Raw genomic sequence first — 17,969 nt, 5'->3', positions numbered from 1 at the left:
TAACTTACTATGTTACCTCCAGCTAGAAATCCAGACCAGTTTGTCCAAAGATGGCAGTGCATATAACTAAATATACATTCATTGAGAGGCTTCAGAAGGGTTTTTTGCCTTTCTCTGGATCAGCTAGCAGTTACTATGCTGATATTGGTTGAAGAGCAGGTCCACATGAGGCCTGCCCCCTTTAGCTGAACAACATTGATCTACAGCATAACTGGTGGCCATGTTAAGCACTGTACCCAGCACTAGTTAAAATTAGTTTCCATCTACTGTGGCCATTGTTGGTTCCTTCCTGGTACAAATTGCCCTGCACAACCATTTGCACTTGTTGCACTTTAGTATAGGGTTGCTATAACTACATAAAAAGCTGACTGAACCAGGTGATAACTTGTCAGTCCCTATTATTAGCCCCCTAACACACCTTTATCCTTGAAAAAATGTATCTTTATACCTCAGTTATAAAATAATCAGTTCCAAAAAAAAGTTTACATCAATAATGATTTCCCTTTAGCCCTTTAGTGCAGGACTGACCCTCAGACCCTTCCTAGTGCTGTAGGCAAATTTTTCGATACATTTCCGGATGAATGGGTGCCGGAGTGACGTCACTTCTGGTTTGGTCAAGGGTCGGAAGGTAAATTTAACTTATAGGGTCGAGGTCAGGTAGTGGCTCTGGGTAGGAGGCTGTGGTGGGTGTGGGTCAGCAGGTCTGAGTTGGGAATGGGTCCTTCCAATTGGACCCATGCAGGACTCTACCTAACACCCTGGGCTGACCCTCCTACCAGTATAAAACTGCATGACACAGGGTTCTACAAGTGAGCACCACAGAGTGATTGTCTTCTTTGTCTCTTCATTCTTCAAATTTCCCTGGACAGTAGAATGAAATAGCTGGCTTTTTTGTTAAAGTTCGGCTTTTCACTCAAGAAGAATGGAGAAGCGGAAAGATGATCGCTTGGTGAAAGAGCCCCTGATATGAGCACCAGCCTGAGGTGTCGGGTAAGGAAATACAATCACTTGCGGGTTCCTAACTTTTGGCACCCCCAAGCAAAAACAAAACACAATTTGTTTGCATTTAAGACTAAATGATCTCCCATGAGTAGCAATGATCTGCTACTTCCCTTATGCAAAGTTCCATCAACATCATGTGCACGTGTGCATAACAGGTATGGCCAAAGTAAGGAGGGGATGCTAGCACAGCAGCCAGATTCCCCTCCGTGAGAGAGGGACCCCGGGGCGGACCAGGCCCCTAAAACTAGATGGGCTTTACTCAAGTGCCTACGGTGCTTAGTGGGTAATCTGGCCCAGTATAGTATATGAACATGAAGGTGCTAGGAATTGATTTTATAGAACAAATGGTCAGGATTATCATGGAACTGTTGCTCTTCCAATGCCATTGAAATTAAACTTGCTGGCTAACCTATGGTATTCCTGGTGTTTCCAACAAGCAACTGCAGAGGGTGTGTAGCCAGGCCTAGATGAAGCCTCTTCTTCTGAAAGTGCACCTACTTTGATCATGTACAGGAGAATTCTTTATAACTATACATTACTTACAGTATCTGTAGTAGAAATTAGAATGCTGGGATGATGCTGCAAACACAGTTTAGAGAATAAAATTACCAATGAATATCTTGGAAGTTATCAGTATTACTATAAATTTGTCTGATAGCAAAGATGAATGATTTATTCAGACATGAAGGATTTTATAAGGAAGCCGTGCAACAGATGAAACGGAGCTCCTTATAAGATTGTGTGCACTGTATGTGACTGTAACAGGTTGGTTATCGGCCCATTCTCTTGGATGCAGCAGGAGTATGGCACCCCACATCTCTCTAGGCTTGGTTTAGACTCGGAGCAGTAGAAATAGAGATTTTGGGACCAGTCTCAGAAATTAGCCACTCGTCCGCGGCATTCAAACTTAAAGACAAGGAGAAAATAAGCACTTTTACCATAGTGTCTTTGGTAAATACAAATAGGCACTCACCAACCATCCCAATATCTTTTGTGGGTGGGGATCCATTTCCAGTTGAACGTCTTCATACTCACGTACAGTATATCCCCACCAACAAAACAATTTTACATGAACTGTGCAGTTATACAAGCTAATTTACAAACCGTGGACCTGGGCAGCAACCAATAGCATCAGTAATTCTTGTTTTTCAGCAAGCCACAAGTTGAACATCGAAAGCAATTATCTGATAGTTGCTATGGGTTACAGCTCAAGTGCAAATTTGCCCAGTATATATATATATATATATATATATATTTATTTTTTATCTAAGATCTGTGAGTGCGTATCTCTTCTGTTGGTTGTATATCGAAATAATTTGGATACTGCACCCAGGAAATTTGTACATATATATATATATATATATATATATATATATATATATATATATATATATATATATAAGCATTCACAAAGTACCTGCACTCCTTCCTTGTTGTTCAAATGTGGGTGCTTGGTCAATCAGCGTATACAATGTTCAAAGTGGACCAGCACACCGAAGTTTTCAATCAAAAGAGTTTTATTTTAACATCACTGGACACATGAGTGATGTTAAAATAAAACTCTTTTGATTGAAAACTTCGGTGTGCTGGTCCACTTTGAACATTATATATATATATATATATATATATATATATATATATATATATATATATATATATATATATATATATATATATATATACAGTGGTGTGAAAAACTATTTGCCCCCTTCCTGATTTCTTATTCTTTTGCATGTTTGTCACACAAAATGTTTCTGATCATCAAACACATTTAACTATTAGTCAAAGATAACACAAGTAAACACAAAATGCAGTTTTTTTAAATGAGTGTTTTAAATGGGTTTTTATTATTTAGGGAGAAAAGAAATCCAAACCTGTGTGAAAAAGTAATTGCCCCCTGAACCTAATAACTGGTTGGGCCACCCTTAGCAGCAATAACTGCAATCAAGTGTTTGCGATAACTTGCAACGAGTCTTTTACAGCGCTCTGGAGGAATTTTGGCCCACTCATCTTTGCAGAATTGTTGTAATTCAGCTTTATTTGAGGGTTTTCTAGCATGAACCGCCTTTTTAAGGTCATGCCACAACATCTCAATAGGATTCAGGTCAGGACTTTGACTAGGCCACTCCAAAGTCTTCATTTTGTTTTTCTTCAGCCATTCAGAGGTGGATTTGCTGGTGTGTTTTGGGTCATTGTCCTGCTGCAGCACCCAAGATCGCTTCAGCTTGAGTTGACGAACAGATGGCCGGACATTCTCCTTCAGGATTCAGGCTTGCTACTCAGTGTGGCTCTCTGTGATTGAAGAGCCGAATTTCACATCTCGTCTCATTGGCACATCGCCCATGGGTAAGAGGGGTATTTATTCCATGTGAAATGGCCACTTTAAAAAAGCCACATCAAAAACAGCAATAAGGTCCCTGTGAGAAAGTCATTCAAATGTCAGACTCAGAGTATTCATTCTCACCTTTTTCTGTAAATAATCAATAACATTTTGGAGGTCCAGATCTTCTCGATATCGATTAACAGCTCTTGTCATTACAGAAGACACTTTCTCTAGAACCAGCAGAAGTCAGCGTAAACTATTTTATTATAAGGCTGTATATGTAACACTATGGTAAGTAGGAACAGGAGCATCTACAGATGTCAACCCACCTCTGTTGTATGGCAATATTCACTGATATCAGCACCAGTTTTGTGCCAGCAAGGGATAAAAGGTTGAGATTGAAATTCCTAAACCAAAATCAGTACTGAGGGGCACATTTACCTAGGGTCAAATATCGAGGGTTAATTAACCCTCTATATTCGACCGTCAAAGTAAAATACTTCGAATATCGAAGTCGAAGGATTTACCGATATTCCTACGATCGAATGATTAGATCCTTCGAATCGAATGATTCGAAGGATTTTAATCCATCGATCGAAGGATATTCCTTCGATCAGTAAATTGTTAGGAAGCCTATGGGGACCTTCCCCATAGGCTAACATTGACCTCGGTAGGTTTTAGGTGACGAACTAGGGAGTCGAAGAATTTTTTAAAGACACAGTACTTCGACAATCGAATAGTCAAACGATTTTTAGTTCGAAACGTTCGATTAGAAGGTCATAGTCGAAGGTAGAAGTAGCCCATTCGATGGTCGAAGTAGACATATTCGACCATTCGAAATTCAAACTATTTTTCCTCTATTCCTTCACTCAAACTAAGTAAATGGGCCCCTGTGTGTAAAACCACGGCATTCCACAGCCCAGTGGCTTCAAAATCACTGTCTTCCAGAAGGGGCTATGCAGCTGCAGTACTTGTTGGGTAGTCTTATAACTTGCCAGTTTCTAACTATTTGGAAATCAATTATCAATTTGAAATACTGGAATTCCATTTGCCCTAAGGCATACCAAGAAATTACCCCAGGTCATAAGCATAATACATGCCATACCTGTAACAGAGCAACAGTATTTTAGCAGGGAGTGAGTGGACTGAGCTCATTGGTTGTTGATGGGTATCGTAAGATTTTTAATTTGCTTTTCACTTTTTTTTCTTTTTGGTTGCCCGAAGAGGGCAGGGTGTGGCACTGATAAACAGTGTATTTGGCATTTTCACAATCATTTTTAAGTCTCATAAAATGTCCCCAATAATGGTAAAATGGATAATGTGGAGTTTTACTTGTTGGGAGGTTTAGTTTATACATTTACTATACAATATATCCAATCCATAGGTTCACATTTTTGCCAGCAGGTAGGCATTTCTGGGGAGATTAGTTGCCAAAAGAAGAGGAGATTTGTCGTTATCTCCTCTGTGTGCCACCACCCTTAAGCAGAATGGCAAAAGATGTATTAGAGCTCACGCTATTAAAATTACCATAAATCCTGTCTTTCTATTAGTGATGTGCGGGTTTTACCCGCACCCGACCCTAAACCCGACTTCCTGGTTCCATTTATAGAACCATGCCGACCCGCCCATGACATCGCAAAAAGGGGCAATCAGTGTCTATAAAAAAGGAATTCGGAAGCCAGAAGTGCAAAGTGGCTGGTGGGGAGAGCTGGAACAAAAGTTCAACCTGAACCTGCCGCCACCCTACTCTCCACATGCAGTATTTGTGCAAAAGGTAGTTATTTTGTTATATTTTGTTAGTACTGGAATCCGTTATTTCATACCTTGCAACATTTTGGAAATAAAAAGAGGGACAAAAAAGTTGCAGCGGTTAGCGTGGTGAAATTTTTCTTGACCATGCCCATTTTTGTGGCCACACCCCCTTATTACAATGCTCATTTTACAAAATGTGGCAGGTTATGAAAGTTTGAACATATTTCTGTTTTTTTTTTCAGCTATTACAGTTTTGCTAATGACGGTGAATTGCCCTTTAAGCTGTGAGTCTAACTTTTTCCAAGGGACCTGGCTGTTATCTTATATTGTTACAATTACTTATTTGACTATCTCGAAATTGTCACAAAAGTATCTTATCTGCTGCTGTGGCTGTTCTGGGCTCTCTGCCAAAAGCCAATTAAGTTAGAAACTTTGTTTCTTTTTCTGCCTGTTCAGTGCAGAGAAGTAGAGAGGGTGAAGTCTGTGGAAGGTGGGAATGTGGCCCGATTGGGACCATAACCAATAAGATTTTGCTTTCATTGATCCAGCTGCACAAGAACAGTTAAAGTGAATTGCTACTTGGTTACTATGTGTTACAAGGCTAAAGAAAATGTTTTGCCCAAGCCCCAATTTAGATTTTTGTATTTTCAAGCCAGAATTCCTGCCAATTTTTTTAACTGAATATAGACATTAGGGATTCATCAGATTTTTTTCTATCGGTGCAAAACGCACCCAGAAGAGGAAGCTGAGGGAGGAACTAGCCTGGCTTCTGTCCCAGGGCAAATAGCTCCCACCAGAACTCCAGCACCTGGAAACCAGGTCCCCTCTGGGAAGGGACTATGAAACTGGAGACCTGTGAGTATTGTGAAAGGGGTTGCTCAAGGGTCGGGTTGTGTGACAATTTATCTATAATTCCAAAAGCCTTATAAAAAATTATATTTGGGGGGGGGGGTTTACTCGCATTGCCTAATTTGTTAATATTCTGTCTCCCCTTCCAATTGATAATTTTTTCCATCTCTTGTCTCTTCCCCCCCCCTTTCAGATTTGGCTTTGAGCTGGATGATCATTACACATCAATGTATAAAGGTGAGGCTCCCATATTATTCCATGTGCTGTTGCTTACTGTTCCTTCCTTTATGGCTAAAACAGCAGTCCGCTGTGCTTTATGGTAGGGATTCTGGACTAAAGACACCACATTTACAACACTGCTACTTGGAGAGTCCTGTGATAAGATGTAGAATAGAAACAGCCAGTCGATGAATCCTATGCTCCAAATTACTACAACATCATTACGGTAACGTCTATTACAATTAGATTAGAAATAAAGTGCTGAGCACTTCCCAATGTCTGGGTTTTAAAATTGCCAAGCTGCAACCTTTTGTAAGGCATAGCAACCAACGTCCAATTGTATATTTAATGCAAACGCAAACCTTTTCCTCCCAATGCAGTGCCCAACGAATGTGACCAGGGTGGAGCAGAGACTGTGTTCCAGGTATTATCTCACCAAGGAGCAGTTTGTCAATGACATGAAAACCACTTTCAGGAACTGTGCCAAGTACAATGGCCATGACAGTGGTGAGTATTGCTAGGATTAGCTTATTGTGTGTCCATTAACATTCCCTCCCTGGGAGCTGCTATATTATTTCCCTTAGACAGTACAGTATGAGGGAATAGCTTATTGTGTGCCCATAACATAGTACAAATTGTGGTTCCCTATACACATTACTCATTACAGAATACACTGAGATGCCGGAAAACCTGGAGTTCTGCTTTAAGAATGACATGCTCAAGTACCTTCCCAAGGACCAGTATTCACGTAGAAGAGGAGAGGGCTGTGAAGCGGAAAAGTCAGGGGGGGCGCTCAAAGGTGCTGGCAGAAAAGCAGAGAGGATAGTGGGATTAAAAGGTAATCAAGCAAAAGCAGCAGGGCCAGTCCTTCCACACTGAGACCAGAGGAGAGTGAGAGGCATTATGATCCTTCTGCTATAGCATCATCATACCCTCACCAGCTGCACTATGGGAGCATGTCCCGGCAATATCTACATCCAAGGGCCATGGTAAGCAATGTCTCGCAGGCTAACTGCCAACTCTCAGTGATGTTTAAGGGCTACCATCTTTACTCACGGTAAAGGCTTAGAGACAGTTCATTTACTGGAAAATAAAAAGCTTTAAATAACAGAATATCAGTGTTCTAACCCTGCCTGCATATCTGGGCAGGCTCACTTATGGTCAGTTCTCTCAGTGCACATGGGGGGGGGGTCATATTTGAGAGCTGTGCCCCCCAGCTCTAGCAACTGTGTAGCCTTTAAGCGACTGATTAGTCCAACCTATATTGGTAATGACTAAAAGGGAAGCTGCCCAGCTTGCTAGATAGGCTAATGTGAGCCTTTTACAGTACGCACTGCTTTTATCACTTAACTGACATCAATATAAAATGCTCATTTCTATTTATCTTTATAAACAGCCGTCGGCCCCAAAGTTGCAGCCACCTGTGAGTTCGTTCGTAGCCTGGTCTTGGTTACAGAGCACTTAGATATCCAGAACTGCAATTTGGAGATCCTGTAGCAAACCCAAAGCTACAGAACAAAGGTAAAGCAGAACGGAGAGCCTCCTCTTTACTATACAGAGGTTGTCGTTATATAGTTGGAGAGCTGAGGTAAAGGTGCCCCACTTACCAAGCCCTGGTGCTGTCTCATTTCAGGCCTCTCCTGATGTTCCTGAAGCATCGAACAGTAACTCTACCAGAATGAGCACCCCATCACAAGAAGGTGGGCATCTGATCATCCAAGCTCTGCATACCCCTCACCTCTAGGGCCAGCACCCTATCCACCCCCTGGGGCACCTGGAACAACAAATGTGGTTCAGTATTAAAGTAACATGTGGAGACTTATTGTTTCACCTGTGGGTTCATGTTTTAATCTCTCTACATCTCTCTTTAAAGGATGCCATTCCAAATGCAGCCTCCCCAAAGCCACTGCACAAGGGGACATGGTACTGAAATACACATACATGCCACAGGACCAGGTAAGGGGGGCAGTTTGGGGGTTATAGAACCAGTGACGTCTAATATCCTTTTCATTTACAGTAGGGGGTACATTATCCCTTATAATACATGAGTGATGCTCGGAGTCCCTGTATAACTCTTGCAGCCTGCAGCCTTGTGTCTTTATATGGCCACAGAACCCCACAGTAGCTTTTAATATTCTTATCATATACAACAGGGGGTACATTATCCCTTATAATACATGAATGATACTCAGGGTACCCTGTATAACTCAGCCTTTATATGGTCACAGAACCTCTTATTGACTTCTAATATCCTTATCATTTACAGTAGAGGGTACATTATGCCTTATTATAGATGATCCCCAACTGATCCTTTTTTATTCCATTCTGTGCAGCAGGCAACTTGTGAGTGAATCTCAGGAACAGCAGGGGCTCATTCCAGTAGAAGCCTCAGCTCAGTGCCGCTTCATCATCCCATAGTCTTGGCTGGCCTGTGCCTTCAGGAACCCTCTTCCAAAACCCTCCATACTACGTGGCTACTGCAGGCCCTTGCTGCCATCTTACACTGTAACTCAGAACAAGTCCTTCCTTCCCAAGGCAGCACATAGGACAGGGCATCTCAGGAAATTTTTTTGATGAATGTATTGTACATAATTTCCCCCCGTCCCAAAATGTGTCTGATTTGAGTTCCTTTGTGGGTGAATAAATCATTAAGACTGGGAGACCAGTTAGTTCCCCTTTAAAGGAGATATCTCTGGATAAAATATTGGCGTGTGTTTTCCTCTTTTTGGGTTGCTTTGTCTTTAAAGTAAGATGGTTTGCTTGGCCAGTTATTTAGAATATGGTGCTTATTCCTTTAATGAGTCCGATCAGTATCCATTGCTGTGATGAGTTACAGGCACTGATTCTGTTAGCTGTGTTTGCTTGCTGAGGATGATGGGAACTGCATGCCAGGAAGATGCTGGTGTTGGCATTTTATAGTTGTAGAATGTAGTTTTGGAGCAAAAGTAAGCTCACTCTTAAGTACTGCTGTTTTCTATCAAGAAGGATGTTGGAAGTTGCAGTTCAAAGATTCCTGCAGGACCAATGTGCCCTATTTATAAGACAGGGTTCTCTCCCTGTGTGCTTATGGAACATCCCTGCATATTTGCAATTAAAGGACATTTAAACCCTCAAAAGAAATGAATGTAAAATTGGTCTTTTGAAAATGTGAATTTATTTTTGTTGGTTTTTTACAAATGTGTATATTTTGGATTTGTATGGATTTGGATTTTTTTCAATGAATTTGTCCAACACAACCACCCGTTACCTCAGCAGTCAGCATGAAGTGTGATAAATAATTGTAGGTTTTTTTGGATCTGTTTTGACTGACGTTTGAAATCATTTCGTGTTTTTTTAATGTATAGTGAAGATGAGGAATATTCGGATATCCTGAGACAATTTGCAATTGGTTTTCATTTTATTATTTGTGGTTTTTGAGTTATTTAGTTTTTTATTCAGCAGCTCTCTAGTTTACAATTTTAGCAACCTGGTTGCTAGGGTTCAAATTACCCTAGCAACCTTGCACTGATTTAAATAAGACACTGAAATATGAATAGGAGAGCCCTGAATAGAAAGAGGAGTAATTATAATGAATTTTTACAATACATGTGTAACCTTACGGAGCATTTCTTTTTTAGATGGGGTCAGTGACCCCAATGTGAAAGCTGGAAAGAGAATATTTCAAAAGCTATAAAAAAAATAAATGACAACCAATTGAAAAGTTGGCTTAGAATTAGACATTCTATAACATACTAAAAGGTGGCCCACCCTTTTGCAGGGACACTGTACCCTTAAGGTGGCCATGCACTATTAGATCTGCTCGTTTGGCAAGGTCGCCAAACGAGTGGATCTTAACCCAATATGCCCACTAACAGCTGGGCGATATCGGATGAATCCGAATGTTCAGTACAAGACTATGAATGGGCTCTGACGGGTCGCAGGACCGCATCAACTAGCAGATGCGGTCCAATCGATATCTAGCAGACTTGACAAATCGATATCTGGCCGATTTTTGTAATCCCACTTTTTATCCTTTGTGGTTACCTAATTGAAATACAAGTATGGGACCTGTTATACAGAATGTTCGGAACCTGGGGTTTTATTGGTTAAGGGATCTTTCCATAATTTAGACCTTCATACCTTAAGTCTACTAGAAAATCATGTAAACATGAAATAAACCCAATAGGCTGGTTTTGCTTCCAATAAGGATTAATTATATCTTAGTTGGGATCAAGTACAAGGTACTGTTTTATTATTACAGAGAAAAAGCACATTTTTGAAATTATTTAGATAAAGTGGAGTCTATGGGAGATGGCCTTTCTGTCATTCAGAGCTTTCTGGATAATGGGTTTCCAGATACTGGATCACAGATGTAATACCTGTACTTAGAGATAAATCATAATTTTCATGGGCTATTACAGCTTTTGTTACAGGTCTTCCTCCAGTATCACACCTGATTTGGAATTCAGTGTCCTTTTGCTTTTCCAAACCAGACCCACTAGGCTCCTTGTACTTGGGGAATGAGACCCTGCGTTCAAGCTTGGTACCCACAGACTGCCCTCAAAATCAGGGAATTGGGGACTTTCAACACAGAACCTGAGTGATTTGTGGGTATTCAGCCAGTACCCGACCCAGTGCAGGACTCAACGCCCTGTAACTCCCCAACCATTTCTTTTTTATGCCTCTGCCTCTATTGCAGGTATAGCAGAGATATCCAGTGTGCAGCCCTTTAGCTGTGGCCTGGGGATGCTGGGAGTGGTAGTCAAACAACAGTTGGAGAGAAGCTGCCTGGAAAACATCCCCTATCAGATCCAGTAAATCAGATATTTAGTGTAGGTAAAGCTTTAAGGGTAACTTCGCTATATATGGTTTGTTTGTGATGGGTATAGGGGCACGGTGTTTTGCCTGTGGTGTATTTCGAGGGCACTGTGTGGGTGCTAGGATAAATTTTGGTTGGTTTTTCCATCCTGGGCTTTCTTACCTATGTCAAGCTTTAGGGTGGACCTTTTACCATAATAGATAACATGAGCTTGTCCTGTGACTTTTGTGGTACAGTCATGCTTGATGCCCAGGGCTCTGGGGGTGGCACAGAAAGAAGAAAGAGGTGAACATTACCCCTTCTATTATATTAAATAAAAAACCCTGAAAAGATATCGACCCTGTGTCTATCAGCCCCATCATGTAATTATTAACCAATGAAATTGCATATCATGACCCATTCTAACAACACCCTGCATAGAGAAAAAAACATACAGATCTTTAAGACTCTTAGAAGACTCTTATGTATTTTGTGGTCACAGCCTCATTGCACCCCTGCCCAATGGTTTTTAAAATTAGTGGTGAGCACAACTTTTCCTTGTTTGTTATAGGTCTTTAAGACTCTATCAATACCACTGCTTATAGCCCACCCTGCCCTGCACCGGCACATTTGAGCAGCCCCTCTGCAGTATTAAATCACACCATTGGTCCGTTAACTTGATCAGAATGAGGCACAGGAGCACCTTCCCTCCCCTCAATATTTACCATAGAAATTCAAGAAAAACATATTTATGGGGAAACCTGTTGGTGAGAACAGGATTTATTCATATTAAAAGTCAATTGGGTTCAGGCATCCTTAACAACCGATGATCCAGAGGAAGGCAAAAACCCTAGTGCTTGCTTTAAGGGGTGGGGGTGAGAGGAGGGGTGAAAACAAGGGTAAGGGGGTGAGAGGAATAGGGGTTAAAGCAAGAGTAAAAGGTTGAGGGTGAGAGGAGGTGGGTGAAATTGAGGGTAAGGGATGGAGGGTGAGAGGAGGACGTGAAGGGAGGCAACTCAGGTGGGTCTTGGTAGAGAATCACCCCTGATGCTATTGTGTTATCTTACCAACTAACTCTGGACTGGATTAAAGGCTTTTTTGGCCAGCATCATGGTTCAAAAGACTTCTTGGCAACATTAATGCATCAATCATGTTTGTTTATTAAATAATTGACCCATTACATGGAAGAAAACAGCACTACTTCCTCGTTTACTTTAAACATCAGAAACTGATAGCATTCAAAGCAGACACAAATATACATCATCATACAAAGCTGAAGTATGCGTGTGGCTCTTCTGCTAGGGCTCTTACTAAGAAACATTACTTTTCTGATATTTCAGTGAGTGATAGGGCTGTTAAATGAATCTGATTGCTATGCACATTATTACGAGGACCCATCAAGGACTGCATTACTGAGTAGGAATGAACATCTAGAATGCTTCACAGTAATTATACCAGAAGTAGCATGGGGGTAACAGGCAAACAGGAGTTGCTATTTTGAGAGGCATGAAGCTGTTGGGAGTGATACAGATTTGCTTGACGCCTCTGGGTAGAGTGTTGCTTGCTAGCAAAACTTCATGAGTTCAGTCTTGGTGCAACCTCTCTGGCAACAAGTCCCTACTGGCCCGGCGCTCCTCCTCATCCGTAAGCTGGTGCTCCGTGGTTCTTGACCTACTAATGAATCATATAAGCCTCCCTGCAACTGTTCCATGGAGGCATCTTGTTGCTGCTGCCGTCCAGGAATGGGGGCATTTCGAGCACCATGTCCTTCGTTATACAAGGAGTTCAAGCCTTCTGGGTTGTCTACAAAATCTTGGTTTAGCCAGTCAATGAAGTCTCCTACAAAAGAAATATCAGAGATGATATAAAGGACTGCTTTACTTGATATAGCTAATGGAAATGCAATGCTTAGCCTTATAAATCAGGAAGCAAAATTGTTATTGTACTATTATCTACCATAATGTGCAAAAAAGGTTATCACATGCCTTGATTTAACAAGAATTTGGCTACAAGGGTCTGGAGAAGAGCGATTTCTGTTTGATGCCCAGGAGTGCGCTGCCTCCAAATATTCTACGTTCCTGTGCAGGATCCCTCAATAAAAAAACATTGCAATTTCAAACATTGCCATTTCAATCCATAAAGTAAATTTCAGGGGTCCCCAACCTTTTTTACCAGTGAGCATCATTCAGATGTAAAAATAGTTGAGTAGAAACAAAAGCATAAAACATGTTCCTGGGTGGTGCAAAATAAACGCTGTGTGCTGTGATTGGCTATTCTATAGCAATGTAAAAGTTAACTTAGTAAACAAATACAAATTAGCCCAGGTGTTACATGTTGGTATAAAAACAATTACATATAGTAATTATAGGCAAAACCAATAAAACACAAATATACTTAAATAAGTATATACCAATATACCAAAATAACAAACACATAGCAGTTTGGCCAAGTAGTTCATCTGGGAACAACAGGCTTTTAAAAATAGAAAGTGTATATCCTGGCTCTGTCAGTGACAAGCTGCTAATGGAGAACAGTATTCCAATCATATGAGGTGTGACAGGTAGCAGAACTTTTTAATGGATCGGATCTCAAATGGTAAAGAAGCTGTTTTATGATACATTGTTTTTGGGGTGTTTTATTTGCTCAATTCATTCACAGTGTGTAGATTATTTACAAAAAATGGTTGAGAGCTGGTTTCCAGATTTTATTGAATATCAATGTTTGTTGTCTTCCCCCCACACATGCTTGTTATCATTCTTAAAGCAGAGGCTATTTGGCTATTTCTGGTCTCACAACCTATGGGTTGCAAGTGTTTCTTACTGTGGGTTGTGACAAATGGAAACCTTTGTTAGTAAAAGGGGTGGGAAAACAGGACAGAAATGGCTCCAGTTATAGGGCCAGAACTAGGGGTAGGTAGAAGAGGCATCCCCCTAGGGCGCAGCGATAGGAGGGTGTTGGGCAGGTACCTGTTAAAGGGTCTTCTGCAGGCCCCGTCCCCCTCCACTTCTGCTTCCCCCTCAGCGTCTGCTTCCCCTTCCAGATCCACGTCTCTCTCCCTTCCCCATTCGCGTCTCCCTCCTCTTCCCCCTCAGTTTCTGCTTCCCCATCTCTATCCCTTTCCCCTCCCCGTCCGCTTCCCCTTCTGCTTCCCCATCAGCTGCTGCTTCCGCGTTTCTCTCCCCGTCCACTTCTTCCTCCCCTTCTACTTCCCCCTCCGCATCTCTCTCACCTTCCCCTCCCCTTCTGCTTCCCCCTCTGTATCTGCATCTCTCCCCTCCGCGTCTCCCTCCCTGTCACCTTGTGTGTGCACGTATATGCATATATCTTGAATATGCGTAAATGCGCATACGCAACTGACTTTAATGCGGCTAGCTCCCCTCTGCCACTCCCTCCCCACTATTGCTCTGTTCTCCCTTACAATGTGTCTCCCCTGTGTCACCACGCTCCTCTCCCCCCTTGTGACATCATGGTACATTCCCGTAAATTTGTGAGTGCACAAGGGGGCGTGGGCAGCGAGGTGGCCAGCTGGCCAGGATGCCTAGGGTGCCCAGTTAGCTTGGCCAGGCCCTGTCCTATGTGAATTCACTCTAAAATGTATCTGTATAGATCAACCCCCATTTGATAATACAATAATAGCTGCAGTTACTGCATTGTTTAACTTATAGCAACTAGTTAGGCATATAGGATTTAATGATTTTCTTTTTATTAACCCTGACTACGACACAGTCAGGGTAAGTGCAATAAAAGACACACATGGTTGACTGCGTAGAATAACTTGCTGTATGTCAAAGGGAAAGTTAGTCATTTTTCTAAATGGCAAATATTTCTTCTTAACATTAACAAAGGTATAATCAAGTCTGACCTCATATTTAATACATTTTTATATGTAAAATTACAGGTGAATAACATGAGCATTTAAAATGATTCCTCTGAATTGGCCTTGGCATTTCCTGGTTCCTGATTAGTACACTGTATATCTGACTGAGAGTATAACACACATACAATTCAGCCCCCTCCATTCCTGGGCAGGCACACTGGTAAACAGGAATTATGAGAACATTATATGCAGCATTGCTGCTGGGCAATCTGGGCATGTACCTGTTGTTCTTGCCTAGTTAGAATTGCTGTTTTATTGGGGCTTAATTCAGCTGACTAGATATGTCTAATTAAAATGGCAACATTTCTAAAATTAATATTAGCCAGGGTGGGGAGTTAATTTGTCTGTAAATCAACTAATTAACAAATGAAAAGACCAGAGTGTGACATACAAATCACTGGCCTCTAAAGTAAATTCTAATATTCTCATATTTTAAAAAGGGTACATTACACAGATTTTTTTTTCATTATATACGTGTTTCAGGTGACATGGCATCTCTTATCACATTTTATGAGGACAAATATTACAGGATATCAGTGGCTGTAAATTATAAAGATTATGTTGCACAGGTTGTTCATAGTTATTGTGTATTATCAGTTGTCTTACATGTCTCTAAAAGAGAATTAAACAGTAAAAATGAATATGGCTAGAAATATTGTATATTCTGATCTTAATGTAACAGCCTATTAATGTGCAACATTCCTATTTCATGGATCTAGGATTTTAAAATTGTGCCCCAGAGAACAACTTAGGGGTTGGGGAAAATCATCAAGCAGAAAATTAGAATAGCTTGTCATATAAGTTGATGCTGAAGAAAGGACAACCCCAACCTGCTATTCCTGACTTTAGGAAGACGGCTGCCTGTTGACTAAAAGGATTCACCATTGTATCCCATGAATGGTAGGAATGCTTCATGAGAGCTGCAGTTTCGAACCAAAAATGTGTTTCTTATGAATATTCTATATGCAAAAGAAAATAATATACCTACTACTGAAAAAGAAACAAAAAATTGTCAGTCTAATATCTGCTTAATTTGCAGCAGGATCGTCATTCATTGTTGCTATGCTGCAAAAAGCTATTGATTATAGCTGAATCCATAGAGGTGCAATTTGGTTGCCTGGTGTTAACAGGGGAGTTTCTGTAAACACCTTCCTTAAGTAATTAAAGAATAAAGTAATTAAGAATAAACTATCTTCAACCCACTTGGGTATGAAATTGTATGTGTATAAAAGTCATTTATTTGCAATGCATGGTTAATTGGGATCTTAAGCCTAGCACAAAATTTAAGATTGGTGTAGATTTGAAATACTGCATGTGGTATTCATTTTAAATTGTTGTTAGATTACATTCCATTTTTCCAATGCATGCCTATTTATTAATAACTGAGCATCAGTATCACATTTGGCTTAGAATGTCATAATCTCTCTACATCATATGAAAGATGAAATTTCCCTTTAAAAGAAAAACAAACCCCTTGTTAAAAAAAAACCCTACCTCCACCCCACATAGACCCCCTCCCTCCTCACCCCCAGCCTAGCTGCAACCCCAGGCAAATGCCCCTAACTTTTTACATACCACTGCAGATTCAGGGATCGGAGTTCACAGCAGCCATCTTCTGGGTCTTCAGTAATCGGAGGACTAGAATGGGCGCATGCGCAGTTTGAGCAATTTTCTGGTTTGCGACTACTGCGCATGAGGCGAAATGGAAGAAACCGGAGAAGCCGATGCCAGAAGAAAACACGAAGACCCGGAAGATGGCTGCTATGAACTCCGATCCCTAAATCTGCACTGAGGGGTAAGTAAAAAGTTAGGGGTGTGTGCCCGGGGTAGCAGCTAGGCTGGGGTGAGGAGGGAGTGGGGTCTATGTGGGGTGAGGGGGTAGGGTTTTTTTAATAAGGGATTTGTTTCTCCTTTAAGCATCAAGAGTGCTTTAAAGGTAAACTAAACCATAAGAAACAAATATGGATAGACATGCCTTATTTTATAAACTTAGCTTAATATACCAGCCTAAAGGTGCAGCACTTCTATAACAGTAATAATTCAGACCTTAAAGGAACAGTAGCACCAAAAAATGAAAGTGTTTAAAAATAATGAAAATATCATGTAGTATTACCCTGCACTGTTAAAACTGCACTACTAAAAAAAACACTACTATAATTCATATAAACAAGCTGCTGTGTAGCAATGGCGGAACTTGAAAAAAAGCTATATGGCACAGGTTAAATAGTGGATAACGGATAACACAATTATGTTCTACAGAGCTTATCTGCTGTATAACTTGAGCCTTTTCTCCCTAGAATGGCTGCCCCCATTGCTACACAGCATGTTATTTATATAAACAATAGTAGTGTTTCTGAAGCAAACACAACAGTTTTACTAGTGCAGGGAAACACTGCTTTATATTTTTTACTTTAAAAACAATTTCATTTTTTGATGTTACTGGTCCTTTAAAAGTTGTCCAAGGGAGTCACCATCTTGGATGCACATGCTCAGGTGTGCTTAACACAATTGTTTATAAGGTAAACATCAAGCAAAAAATAAGGTTTGCCTGTTGTAGAAGTTGATGGTACAGAGTTGATTATAAAATTAGAATTTTGTTGGTGACATGTAATAAGAATCTGAATCTCAGCCTTGTATCACAAATTTTATATTCTACATATACAGTATGTTGTTGGTCCCTAAGCTCAGGTAAGTGACCGCAGTACAGAGCATGTGCAGTGAATCAGCAGAAAGGAAAATGGGAAGCTAATGGGGCATATTTGAATTCCAAGAACTTCTCTGCTAAGGGGCTATGGTTGCCTTGGGCTGGTACAGAACCACAAACCATAATCTTTAGTGTATCTAACCTCGTTTGTTAAGCTTTAGTTTCATTTAACAGTCCCAGACAGTCACCATCAACACACTCTCACTCACTTACTATAGGGATTAACTCTCTCTTGTCCTGGTTCTGGTGAGTACCTCTTCCATCTTGAACCCCCACAGGACATCACCACAGTCCGGATGAATTCTCGTCCACACAGCTTAATACCCAACTCATTGTTTGCTGAGCTCAAGCTCCAATGGGGCATCAAAAATGTAATTAGCAAAGCTAAGTGGTAGAGGTGGAGAGCCATTGCTTAGGTAAATCTTTGCTTAGGTGAGTGACTGGCCCTCTAGCTCTGTTCCTCTGA

The 17,969-nt window shown here is 40.9% G+C and overlaps 1 protein-coding gene across 1 annotated transcript; it reads right to left on the bottom strand.

Annotated features, from left to right (window-relative positions):
* Positions 1-12,062: 12,062 nt before the first annotated feature.
* Positions 12,063-17,969, bottom strand: rflcii.S (relaxin family locus C type II S homeolog). Its single transcript, XM_018239902.2, has 2 exons — positions 17,717-17,969; positions 12,063-12,761 (listed from the first exon to the last, which is right to left on the bottom strand). Exons 1-2 carry the CDS (start codon positions 17,910-17,912, stop codon positions 12,487-12,489), a joined length of 471 nt encoding a protein of 156 aa, XP_018095391.1. The 5' UTR covers positions 17,913-17,969; the 3' UTR covers positions 12,063-12,486.

The sequence above is a fragment of the Xenopus laevis genome, chromosome 1S, assembly GCF_017654675.1.
Source record: "Xenopus laevis strain J_2021 chromosome 1S, Xenopus_laevis_v10.1, whole genome shotgun sequence".
NCBI classification, from domain to species: domain Eukaryota; kingdom Metazoa; phylum Chordata; class Amphibia; order Anura; family Pipidae; genus Xenopus; species Xenopus laevis.
The sequence above is the reverse complement of the archived record's forward strand: the minus strand, read 5'-3'. Positions and strand labels throughout refer to the sequence as shown.